The sequence below is a fragment of the Schistocerca cancellata genome, chromosome 2, assembly GCF_023864275.1.
Source record: "Schistocerca cancellata isolate TAMUIC-IGC-003103 chromosome 2, iqSchCanc2.1, whole genome shotgun sequence".
Lineage (NCBI taxonomy): Eukaryota > Metazoa > Arthropoda > Insecta > Orthoptera > Acrididae > Schistocerca > Schistocerca cancellata.
The window spans coordinates 975,642,636-975,655,946 of record NC_064627.1 but is presented as its reverse complement, the minus strand read 5'-3'; the positions used below and the strand labels follow the sequence as shown (position 1 = coordinate 975,655,946).

At 40.7% G+C, this 13,311-nt stretch overlaps 1 protein-coding gene across 1 annotated transcript in view; it reads right to left on the bottom strand.

Annotated features, from left to right (window-relative positions):
• The window catches only part of LOC126160280 (protein artichoke), a 171,612-nt gene that overhangs the window by 135,318 nt on the left and 22,983 nt on the right, over positions 1 to 13,311 (bottom strand). The window contains exon 3 of the mRNA XM_049916897.1: positions 3,160 to 3,530. Within this exon, the coding sequence (XP_049772854.1) occupies positions 3,160 to 3,530 (371 nt within the window). The remainder of the gene's footprint in view (positions 1 to 3,159; positions 3,531 to 13,311) is intronic.

Genomic DNA, 13,311 nt, shown 5'->3' with positions numbered 1-13,311 from the left:
TTAATAAAAGGTGTCTATACAAGATAGTACATTACACAAAATATTACATGACACTCAATACTTTTAATTTTTTTGTGAGGGTAGGGAAATTACCCACTTACTATATCCAAAAATTCATCTAATGAGTAGAAGGAGTTGCCATTAAGAAATTCTTTTAATTTCCTTTTAAATGCTATATGGCAATCTGTCAGACTTTTGATGCTATTAGGTAAGTGACCAAAGACTTTTGTGGCAGCATAATTTACCCCCTTATGAGCTAAAGTTAGATTTAACCTTGAGTAGTGAAGATCATCCTTTCTCCTAGTGTTGTAGCCATGTTCACTGCTATTACTTTTGAATTCGTTCGGATTGTCAATAACAAATTTCATAAGTGAATATATATATTGTAAGGCTACAGTGAAGATCTCTAGCTCTTTAAATAAGTGTCTGCAGGATGATCTTGGATGAGCTCCAGCAGTTATTCTGATTACACGCTTTTGTGCAATGAACACTCTCTTACTCAATGATGAGTTACCCGAGGATATGATGCCATACGAAAGCAGAGTTTGAAAATAGGCGTGGTAAGCTAATTTACTCAGATGTATATTGCCAAAATTTGCAATGACCCCAATAGCATACGTAGCTGAACTCAAACGTTCCAGCAGATCCACAGTGTGTTTTTTCCAGTTCAACCCCTCAACAATGCATACACCTAGAAATTTTGAATACGATACCTTAGCTACCGATTTCTGATCGAAGTTTATATTTATTAATGGTGTCATTCCATTTACTGTGTGGAACTGTATATACTGTGTTTTGTCAACGTTTAATGAGAGCCCATTTGCAGAGACCCACTTAATGATTTTCTAAAAAACATCGTTTACAATTTGAGCAGTTAAAATTTCAGCAGTTAATTCGTGTCTGTCAGGTGTGATAGCTATTCTTGTATCATCGGCAAAAAGGAACCATCTTTGCATCTTCGTGAATATAGGATGGCAAGTCATTAATACATATTAAGAACAGAATATTGAATATTGAATTTAATTGATGAAAGGAGAAAATATAAAAATGCAGTAAATGAAGCAGGCAAAAAGGAATACAAACGTCTCAAAAATGATATCGACAGGAAGTGCAAACTGGCTAATCAGGGATGGCTAGAGGACAAATGTAAGGATGTAGAGGCCTATCTCAGTAGGCATAAAATAGATACTGCTTACAGGAAAATTAAAGAGACCTTTGCAGAAAAGAGAACCACTTGTATGAATATCAAGAGCTCAGATGGAAACCCAGTTCTAAGCAAAGAAGGGAAAGCAGAAAGGTGGAAGGAGTATATAGAGGGTCTATACAAGGGCGATGTAGTTGAGGACAATATTATGGAAATGGAAGAGGATGTAGATGAAGATGAAATGGGAGATATGATACTGCCTGAAGAGTTTGACGGAGCACTGAAACACCTGAGTCGAAACAAGTCACAGCTGCAAAATACTAACGCGAATTCTTTACAGACGAATGGAAAAACTGGTAGAAGCCGACCTCAGGGGAGGATCAGTTTGGATTCCGTAGAAATGTTGGAACACGTGAGGCAATAATGACCCTACGACTTATCTTAGAAGAAAGATTAAGGAAAGACAAACCTACGTTTCTAGCATTTGTAGACTTAGAGAAAGCTTTTGACAATGTTGATTGGAATATTCTCTTTCAAATTCTGAAGGTGGCAGGGGTAAAATACAGGAGCGAAAGGCTATTTACAATTTGTACGGAAACCAGATGGCAGTTATAAGAGTGGAGGGGTATGAAAGGGAATCAGTGGTTGGGAAGGGTGTGAGACAGGGTTGTAGCCTATCCCTGATGTTATTCAATCTGTATACTGAGCAAGCAATAAAGGAAACAAAAGAAAAGTTCAGAGTAGGTATTAAAATCTTTGGAGAAAAAATAAAAACTTTGAAGTTCGCTGGTGACATTGTAATTCTGTCAGAGACAGCAAGGGACTTGGAAGAGCAGTTGAATGGAATGGATGGTGTCTTGAAGGGAGGATATAAGATGAACATCAACAAAAGAAAAACGAGGATAATGGAATGTAGTCGAATTAATTCGGGTGATTTTGAGGGAATTAGATTAGGAAATGAGACACTTAAAGTGGTAAAGGAGTTTTGCTATTTGGGGAGCAAAATAACTCATGATGGTCGAAGTAGAGAGGATATAAAATGTAGACTGGCAACGGCAAGGAAAGCGTTTCTGAAGAAGAAAAATTTGTTAACATCGAGTATAGATTTAAGTGTCTGGAAGTAGTTTCTGAAAGTATTTGTGTGGAGTGTAGCCATGTATGGAAGTGAAACATGGACGATAAATAGTTAGGACAAGAAGAGATTAGAAGCTTTCGAAATGTGGTGCTACAGAAGAATGCTGAAGATTAGATGGGTAGATCACATAACTAATGAGGAGGTATTGAATAGAATTGGGGAGAAGAGGAGTTTATGGCACAACTTGACTAGAAGAAGGGATCGGTTGGTAGGACATGTTCTCAGGCATCAAGGGATCACAAATTTAGCATTGGAGGGTAGCGTGGAGGGTAAAAATCGAAGAGGGAGACCAAGAGATGAACACACTAAGCAGATTCAGAGGGATGTAGGTTGCAGTAAGTACTGGGAGATGAAGAAGGTTGCACAGGATAGAGTAGCATGGAGAGCTGCTTCTAATCAGACTCAGGACTGAAGACCACAACAACAACAACAAGAACAGCAGAGGACCGAATACCGATCCTTGCAGCACCCCATTCTCGATTGTTCCCAAATTTGAGGAATCAGCAGTTTTTTTGCGTATTATGTGAACTGTATGGGTTTTATTGTTTGCGTAGAAAAACAAGTGGTGACAGTCGAAGTAGAGGAAGAAAATATTTTGTTAATAAGAGAAATACGTTAACAATGGAAGCAAATTTCTGAAGGTAATTGTTTGGGGTGTGGTCTTATGTGGAAATGAAACACAGATGAGAAACAGTACAGGCAATAAGTAAGAGTACCACGGGAGAGTAGCACGGGGAACTGCATCAAAGCAGTCTTTGTACTGAGGATCACGACAACTATAACGTCACCAAAGCGTTGGCGAGATCCAGAACAAGAGTACAATTGGGGACTGTGGTGGCCTCGGGAGCAGGATTGCAGCTGCAGCGCGCAGTCGACTCACCGGTCGAAGAGGTTGCGGTCGAGCACGAGCGTGTCGAGCGCGGGCAGCGCCCTGGCTGCGCGGCCGACCAGCGCGGCGTCCTGCAGCCGGTTGTCTGCGAGAAGCAGGCGGCGCAGCGCGGGCGCGCCGGCCAGGGAGCGCGCGTGCAGCCAGCGCAGGCCGCACGCCGTCACGTTGAGCGTGTGCAGGCGCGGCAGCGCGCCCAGCGAGCGCTCCTCCAGCCGCGACAGCCGCGGCGCGCCCGACACCTGCAGCTCCGACAGCGCCGGCAGCCCCGACACCTGCAGCTGCTCCAGCGCCGGGCACTCCAGCGACACGTAGTGCAGCCGCGGCAGCCCCGACAGCTGCGGCACCCGCCGCACGCCGCCCGCCTGTCCCACAACAGGATACACCTTCTAACGTATCGTTTCCTGGCTGCACGCTCCTAACGGTGGCCCTCCGCAACCGACGACCTATGCATGTGCCGACGTTAACACCACAAGCCAAGCAAGATCATAAGATATGGAATAGAGCCACTGTGGTACAACAACCGAGTTAGAAAACTGCTGCGGAAGCAAAGGGAACTTCACAGCAAACATAAACATAGCCAGAGCCTTGCAGACAAACAGAAATTACGCGAAGCGAAATGTAGTGTGAGGAGGCGTTCAATGAATTCGAAAGTAAAGTTCTATGTACCAACTTGGCACAAAATCCTAAGAAACTTTGGTCTTATGTCAAAGCGGTAGGTGGATCAAAACAAAATGTCCACACACTCTGTGACCAAAATGGTACTGAAACAGAGGATGACAGACTAAAGGCCGAAACGCTAAATGTCTTTTTCCAAAGCTGTTTCACAGAGGAAGACTGCACTGTAGTTCCTCCTCTAGATTGTCGCACAAATGACAAAATGGTAGATATCGAAATAGATGACAGACGAATAGGTAACCAATTAAAATCGCTCTAATGAGGAAAGGCTGCTGGACCTGATGGGATACCAGTTCGATTTTACACAGAGTACGCGAAGGAACTTGCCCCCCTTCTTGCAGCGGTGTACCGTAGGTCTCTAGAAGAGTGTAGCGTTCCAAAGGATTGGAAAAGGGCACATGGTCATCCCCGTTTTCAAGAAGGGACGTCGAACAGATGTGCAGAACTATAGACCTATATTTCTAACGTCGATCAGTTGTAGAATTTTGGAACACGTATTATGTTCGAGTATAATGACTTTTCTGGAGACTAGAAATCTACTCTGTAGGAATCAGCATGGGTTTCAAAAAAGACGGTCGTGTGAAACCCAGCTCGCGCTATTCGTCCACGAGACTCAGAGGGCCATAGACAGGGGTTCACAGGTAGATGCTGTGTTTCTTGACTTCCGCGAGGCGTTCGATAGAGTGATTTCAGGTGTGCCGCAGAGGAGTGTCATAGGATCGTTGCTATTCACAATATACATAAATGACCTTGTCGATGACATCCGAAGTTCACTGAGGCTTTTTGTGGATGATGCTGTGGTATATCGAGAGGTTGTAAGCATGGAAAATTGTACTGAAATGCAGGAGGATCTGCGGCGAATTGACACATGGTGCAGGGAATGGCAATTGAATCTCCATGTAGACAAGTGTAATGTGTTGCCAATACATAGAAAAATTGATCCCTTATCATTTAGCTACGAAATAGCAGGTCAGCAACTGGAAGCAGTTAATTCCATAAATTATGTGGGAGTACGCATTAGGAGCGATTTAAAATGGAATGATCATATAAAGTTGATCATCGGTAAAGCAGATGCCAGACTGAGATTCATTGGAAGAATCCTAAGGAAATGCAATCCGAAAACAAAGGAAGTAGGTTACAGTACGCTTGTTCGCCCACTGCTTGAATACTGCTCAGCAGTGTGGGATCCGTACCAGATAGGGTTGATAGAAGAGATAGAGAAGATCCAACGGAGAGCAGCGCGCTTCGTTACAGGATCATTTAGTAATCGCGAAAGCGTTACAGAGATGATAGATAAACTCCAGTGGAAGAGTCTGCAGGAGAGATGCTCAGTAGCTCGGTACGAGCTTTTGTTAAAGTTTCGAGAACATACCTCCACCAAAGAATCAAGCAGTATATTGCTCCCTCCTACGTATATCTCGCGAAGAGACCATGAGGATAAAATCAGAGAGATTAGAACCCACACAGAAGCATACCGACAATCCTTCTTTCCACGATCAATACGAGACTGGAATAGAAGGGAGAACCAATAGAGGCACTCAGGGTACCCTCCGCCACACACCGTCAGGTGGCTTGCAGAGTATGGATGTAGATGTAGATGAACATCGGCAACTAAGACTGAAATACCCACATGACCGTCAGTACTGGACGCTGGAGCAATGGCAGAGAATTGTATCGTCTGATGAATCCCAATACCTTTTCCGTCGTACCGATGGGGGAAGCGAATCTGTCGTCCTCCGGGGGAACAGCTCGTCGACACCTGTGCTGCGGGACAGAGACGAGCTGGCGACGGATCCATTATGCTCTGGGTATCATTCACATGGGCTTTCATGGGTCCAGTGGAGGTCGTGCAAGCCACAATGACGGCCAAAGAGTATCGTACACTGGTTGCAGACCACCTACACCCCTTCGTGATGATCACTTTTCCCGACAGCAGTGGCATTTTTCAGCAAGATAATGCGCCATATTCCAAGGCCAGGAGTGTGATGGAGTGGCTGGAGGAAAACAGTGGCGAATTTCAATTGATGTGCTGGCCCCCAACTCGCCGGATCTGTACTCGATCGAACATAACTGGAATGTGATTGAATCTAGCGTCAGAGTTCGTGGCACCCCTCCCCGGAATTTACGGGAATTAGGTGACCTGTGTGTGCATATGTGGTGCCAACTCCCTCCAGCGACGTACCAGGGCCTCATTGCTTCCATGTCAGGACGCGTCGCTGCTGTTACCTGTGCCCAATGTTGACATACTGGCTATTAGGTTGTTCTGGCTAAACAGTATATATACTACGGTTGGAGCTTTAATAGTGGCAACTATTTCTTTATGCTGTGTTAGCTAAAGCTGGACTCCAGTATAAGGGGAAAGAGATTTCCTCTAGCGCAGAGATGATTGGCTGATCTATCCTAGTCTTTCCAAACAGGTTGTGTTTGATACTTAGAGGCTCAGCGGTTTTTCTACAATGACAGATGTTTCCAAGCATCTGTTGGCAATATACTTTTAAAAAGTCCGGTAGGAACCAACATCTTGGAGAAGAGTGGATGAAATTGCCTGCATGTGGTTCCTGAGTCTGGTTGGCCGAAATGCTAGAACGTTAAATAATTTCCTGGATCCACTGGGAGCTCGTGAAATTGAGAAAACAGTTTCCACTGTCCTGGGTGTTGGAATTGTGAGCTCTCTGCAGTGATGATTCGATTACTGATTTCTCTGTCTGGAGACTAAGTCTTTCATGAAGTACAGAAGTGAGAATTATGAAGGGCGTCTCAATTAGGTGTATGTGGCGTGTTCAACTGTTTTCCAGTTTTTGTACCAGAGTATTATGGTTTAGAGAATGTGCATAGAAATTGTAGGTAGAGTCCTCAAACTGGGTTGTGGAGCCAAGTAGTTTGCTGCACAGTAAAGTGTTAGAGAATGAGGCAGTCTTGTGAAGGCTTAATTAAAGCTAATAAATTGTATTTCTTTTAAACTTCATTCTCGTTTTCTGTGAAGATTGTTGTTGAGAGTTGCTAGCAGACAATTAGAGGTAATGGATGAAATGTTAGAAGCTTATGCATTCCAGTCCAGTTGTTGAATCTCGTAGGCTTCCAGAGAGTAGTTAGATATCTTCCAGGCTTTTAACTATTGACTTTGGAATAGTGACAAGTTTAAAGGCTGTTAGACTGGTCAAAGCTACGCTGCCGACCCTTTTATAGATATGCTAGTGCAGAGAAATAATTCTAGTTCTCCAAAAAAAGCTTCTGACTAAATCCGCAAAGCTGTAGGTCATTTAATTCGACTCACATGCCGCTAATAGCTAAAATATTACCAATTTTTCAAAAGGTATTTGTTTCCATAGCTGCGATGAAACATACCACAATCAGTTTTGTGTTACAGCTTGACACAAACTATAGAGGTCACTGCCATGAATCGCATAGCACATGGAAAGAAAGTTCGATGTTAAGTCAACGAAAAAACGTAGTAGATAGCGAACGTTTAATTGCAACTACCCTGAACTAATATCAGTACAATAACAAAAATCTGAGTCGTCTTAAACAAGAATGCACACAGTTTCAGATAGCAAGTTGTCTTGACACATTACAAGATTATTTTTTTTATTTTTGGAGAACTGATGTGAATCGTCAAGTACATTTTCAGAATGAGTTACAAATGGTTGTACTGAAAGATGGTAAATGAAATAATATAAACATAACACATAATGTAATACAAGCATAAGAGATTGCTTAAAACAGAATATGGGAATGTTTAAGAAAACGAACTAAAATTTCTTTTTTGTTTTATTTTGGATATTTGTAAGACAACAAAACAATGAGAGTTGCTGATTCATAGTTCTTGTTGATGGAAATGCAGTCTCTTAATATTGTAAAGAAACCAAAAAGACAGATATGATTATCGTCATGGCTACAGGGAACAACAACTTCCCATCAACCATATATTATAATTTTGAAGAAATAATTTTTAAACAACAACTTTTCGTTTCTCAGTGAAAATATGATGATTTGATGAACCACAGAATATCACTGTGACCTATGGAAAGTTTGTTTGCAACAATTACTATATTATTGAAACTGTAATTTGCTTGAGTTATGGTCTTACTTTAGTCTGAAAAATTTCTGGTGGAGGTTGGTATATGAGTATGAACTCTGGCAGAAAACTATATTGCATTGAAAGAAATAAGAATACTGTAAGAGATACCTGAAAATGTTCAAGATTCTGTGATATGTGAGTTACATAATAATTTTCTGTATCTGAGATTTAAGGAACTGTATTTTTGTTTTGTTTTGTATGATTAAGGATAACAGATTGACATCATGTTTGAAATTTTAATTAACATGGAATAATATATGTGCCTTTGATTCATGACTGGAGAAAACCTAGTGGGGCATTCAAAGGAAAAGAGGAAGTAAACGTAAAATTTTATACACATGTATATATGTCTGTATTTTTAACAGAGTATTAAAGTGACCTCAATTGCAACTAAAATTGAAATTCAATAAAGGTAAGAAGTCAGTAGACATCAAAATAAAGCTAGTATTTGAGATAATTTTTTTTCAGTCGATCACTACATCTTGGTACATGTTTGGCTGTGCAGAATGCGTTCCACTGTTTCAGTCACATTGCACTTACATGATCAGACATGTGACAATTAATTCGACATTCCAGTTTAGCGACGTCTATTGTGATACTCCACTTACTATCATTGAGCAAACCGGAAATTTTTTATTGTTTTTTCAGTACTGAGACTGTGATATTGAGCTACTGTCAATATAATGATAACTTACATGAAGAGTTCTGAAGTAACCAACCTAGTCGCATAATACAATCACTAGATGAAAACTTAGTTAATCTCAAGTACATAGATTAAATTTATCATGTGCAGCCATAAATATTAAAGTCACACACAGCTTTAAGTAATGTGTTCGCTTGTTTGCATTGTTTAGGGTCGAGAAGTCATGGGTTAGATATCCCTCCAACTGAATCGCCAAGCTCAGCTAACGCTTCTTCTTCAAGTGTAGTGGTCACTTGTTAACACTAAGAACTGTTAGATACTCATATTTATCATGGATAAAAGAGATATTATACAATCACAGCTACAAATCAAAATCAATGTACAGAAAAGCGAGTAAATGGTGGCATTCAGATATCTGTCTCAATAGCTAAACACAAATTGCCGATAAAGCTGACAGGCCAGGATTCTTTTCTGTTATGGGCCAACAGCTATCCCCATCTGACATGTTTACAGCGACCCCTGGAACAATATCTGTTGCAGATGGAATGGTCACACATATACTATTGCTGCCACTCTCTAAGTTGGTTACCATATTGTTGTAGTGGGGGGGGGGGGTGTCGTTTCACTGGATGGTTGCACTAGAGGGTGACACACTGCCTGACAAAAGAGTGAAGCACTCAGAAAAGGAGGAGGAAACAAACGGAACTCCAGACACTGAGAAGGTATGCGATGCATTTCAGTGATTATGAAATCTTATCGAATTTACAAAGAACTTTCCATTTTGAGCCTACTTAGCAGTATGATGTAGCATCCCTTCTGGCCTGGCTGTATGCGCTGATTCGTTTGGGAAGGCCATCATGAAGCTGTTATATCCTCTCTCTTGATGCAAGCTGATCCACAACTGTTGTAACTAATCCTTGATATCCTTGATACCAGCCCTGGGAGGTCCCACAAATGTTCTACTGGGGACAGATCTTGGGTCCTTACTGACCATAGGAGTGTCTTAACATGACGCAGACAGTTCATAGAGACATGTGCCATATGTGGATGAGCATTATGCTGTTGAAAAATGGCACCACAGTACTGACACATGAGCGGTAAAAGATTAGGATGCAGGATGTCCACGCCCTACAATAATTTTGTCGTCAGAGTTCCCTCATTCACTGCCAATCACGACTTGAAGTCAAACCCAATGGCTTCCCACACCAAGAGGCCAGGAGTAACTCTTCATCATCAAAACATTGGAAGAATAGGACTTCTCTCCAGGTCATCATCATACCTGTTAATGATGGTTATCTGGGGTAGTGGAGAATCGCGATTCATCACTGAAAACAATGCAGTGACATTCATCAGCAGCCTTTGCTTCCCAATTGTGGTACCACTCGAAACACAACCGTTTGGGTTGTGGTGTTAACGGAAAGCTACGCATTGGACGAAAATTCCCTAATCTGACTGCTGCTAGTTTCCAATCAATTATGTGAGATGTCACAGATCGTTGCAGGGAGTCCATTACTTGTTCCCAGATGAAACATGCCACTGAGAAGGAGTTAAGATTCGCTTGATGCGCAGTATTGTGACGTTCCTTATGGTGATTAGGTGTGGTCGACTGAAACATTGACGGTGAGTATACCTGTCCTCACGTTCCCATGCAGTTCAACATCAGGCTACTGTCACGTCCGAATGCTCTACAAACCTCAATATTTCACAATTCGAACAGCTGGTCCTGTTCCCATGCAATCAAACACTGTCACAGTTAAATGCCCCAAAAATCTGGACGTTGGACGATTCGACTAGCCATTCTAATGCAGATCCACAAAGAGGCCTTCTTCGAACTCTGTCAGGTACTGATAACGCTTTCTCTTACGAGTATGCAGCATCTCCATGTCCTTCACAGTGATCATTCAATGCCTGACCTGTTCACACCTCTTATATTCCTGACTAAGTCTGCCAACAACACCAAACCTGAAAAGTGCTAATGCACGCTGGTGGCCATGCCATCTGGTACAGAGAATTGCAACTCTAATCAGTTACATAGCTACCAATGATGTATATGTGTATGAAGTTACCGGAACGTCAAACCTTGTCTCCTTGGTCCTTCGCTTTTTTGTCATGCAGATTAATTCAAGAATCATTTTTCTGCCCATTTTATGAACTTGGCAGCTGTTTGAGCGTTAGCTAGTTTCTCATTGGTCCTCAGATAGCTGAATGGCCACCCTTTATGTCCTTCCACTGATGGAATCTCCTAAATAGTACTAGGTATCGAATAAGGGCCATTATATGGCACATCTATGTAGTCATACCTGTTTCTTCTTACTGAAATTCTACATCAACGTAAATACTCCACAAACTACAGTCCACTCCAGAATGTATCGCATATAAGTGTTTTGTCTTCCATTTTTATTTCTTTTACAAATGTGGCAACATGGAACTAATGTTACCAGTTTGTTCTCACACATTCTGTAGTCTCTCTCAACTTCCACATACTTGTAGAAGATTATGACCACGCTATACAGGAAAAAATCAGTCCAGTGTTTCAGAGTCTTTTACGAGCATTCTTAATTCGAGTGTGGTAAAATCAAAATGTAAGGCATAATTTGTCGATGTAGTCTACACTAGAAGAATTTATGGAAACTAAGTCACACTATCAAAGTCTACGAACACACTTTTGTTATCTTGGTCTTATGCATCTTAAACAAGACGTACAGACTTTTAGGTGTGATGGAGAAGGGTAAATGTTTAGATTCAAGACAGAAGACCCCGGTCCAGAAATGACCGAACCGAAAGTTATAAGTGAAAGCCATTCTGACATTTCTGACCACAGAATACATGTACCGGTAGTGTTGTTACTGTGACTGTAGGGTAGATAACTTCCAGAGGTGGTAATATGAACCATAAAAGAAAAAGTCCAGTAAATATTAACTTTCAAATGGATATCTCAAGAACTATGGGAGCTGGTTCAGGAGAAGAGACTCGCTTCACAGTAGCGAAGATGAAAAAGTGCTACTAGCTTTTCAGGCATGCGCTTTAGAGCTCTTATTTCCAGGATATTTGGATATTTTTTGTTGCTTTGGTTCTTACTAACACCAAAAAAAAAAAAAAAGAAAGAAAAGGGAAAACAAAGAGCTTGCAGTAGAAGAGATGGGTTCACTGTATTGAAGATAAACAGGTGCTCACAGCTTTTAAGATATACATTTAGAGTCCAAGTTTACTACATTTTTTTTTCTTCTGATCAGTACTACTGCCTCTGAACGTTACCTTTCCTACAATTTTAGCAACAACAGTTCTAGAACGTGGATTTCACTGTCATAACGGTGTCATAACGGTGTCATAACGGTTTTCGCTTACAACGTTCAGAAAGTGGTTTGAAGAGAGAGAGAATGTGCTATAGTCTGTGAATGTTTCTGTCCAGCCGTGATGTACCTCCAGATGCCCACTGAAATCGAAAGAATTGACAGCTACACATATCTGTTTCGGATACCGTTCTCTGACGTAACTTCTTCCTCTATCTAGAGAACTACCAGCTTTACAGCATGCTATATGCATTTTAATACGAGTGCATTACAGCGATTTTTGTATTCTGACAGCAGGGACATCCCTGGACATCTGCCATTAATTTAGCTGATAATATGAGGTTGAGGTTTTCACATCAGTTGATTTTATACAGAATGTTTGCAAGTTTTAATTGTAAAGTGACAGATTATTTAGTAGATCCTCACAAATAGTGGTTTCATTTTTCAATAGAACCCCATTCGTCAAGATGAAGATATGAAATCATGTGATCCACTTTCCCACATTTCATGGATGAAAGAGTAATTTAAGAGGCACCTAATTATTATGGAAATAATGCCAATGCTAACTACTGTTGAAGCAGTGGAATGGAATGACAGTGCGGAGTAGCATAACACATTCTTAGTGTGTAATATGACATACAGAAACTGTAAGTTTTATTTGCTCTGTTACACGGATGGATACATACGTAGTTATTATCAAGATAATTTAATGGCGTAGAATAGAAGACATGTTTTTACATATTTGTTTCTGTAGCAGTTAACAAATTACCTTCAGACATACGTTCATATTTCTGACATAATCTACATGACATGTTGCACATGTTGTAAAAATTTACAAATGATTCTTCAAACCATTTTATTCAGCCTAATTTATATCATATCACAAGATGTATGACTAATATTTAATAACTGTGGCAAGTTATTTATGCTGTACTCAAAAATTATCCTTTTTTCTCCTATTTACGAACATTATCTTGCGTTTACCACTGTTAAAGGCGGTTGGCGTTTATTTATTAATATTACATTTTGTGGCAAAATGGAAGTTTTCAATTTTTGAACGAAAATGAACACATTTGTCACAATGTTTCATGTAAATAGTATTAATTGTACAGCCACAAATATGTTTCCTGAACAGGGATGATGCCCAAACCGAGTCAAAATGTTGATAAAGAAATGTTTCTGCACATCTGTACTATGTTATAAATGTTTCTGCACAGCTATACTGTGTTTCAGCTAAAATACCTTTTCAGAAACTTGAATTTATTGTAGCGGCAGAAGAACTTTCAAGTTGTAGGGTTTTATCTTGAGGTCCATGTCTGTTGGGGTCAAATACTTACAACTGTTACAGTAACTAGTACATAGATTTTGTAATGTTATTTTGAAGCTAACTGCATCACCATATAGCTTTGTTATTAAAACCAGTACTCAATAGCTATTTTGCATCTGGGATGTGACAT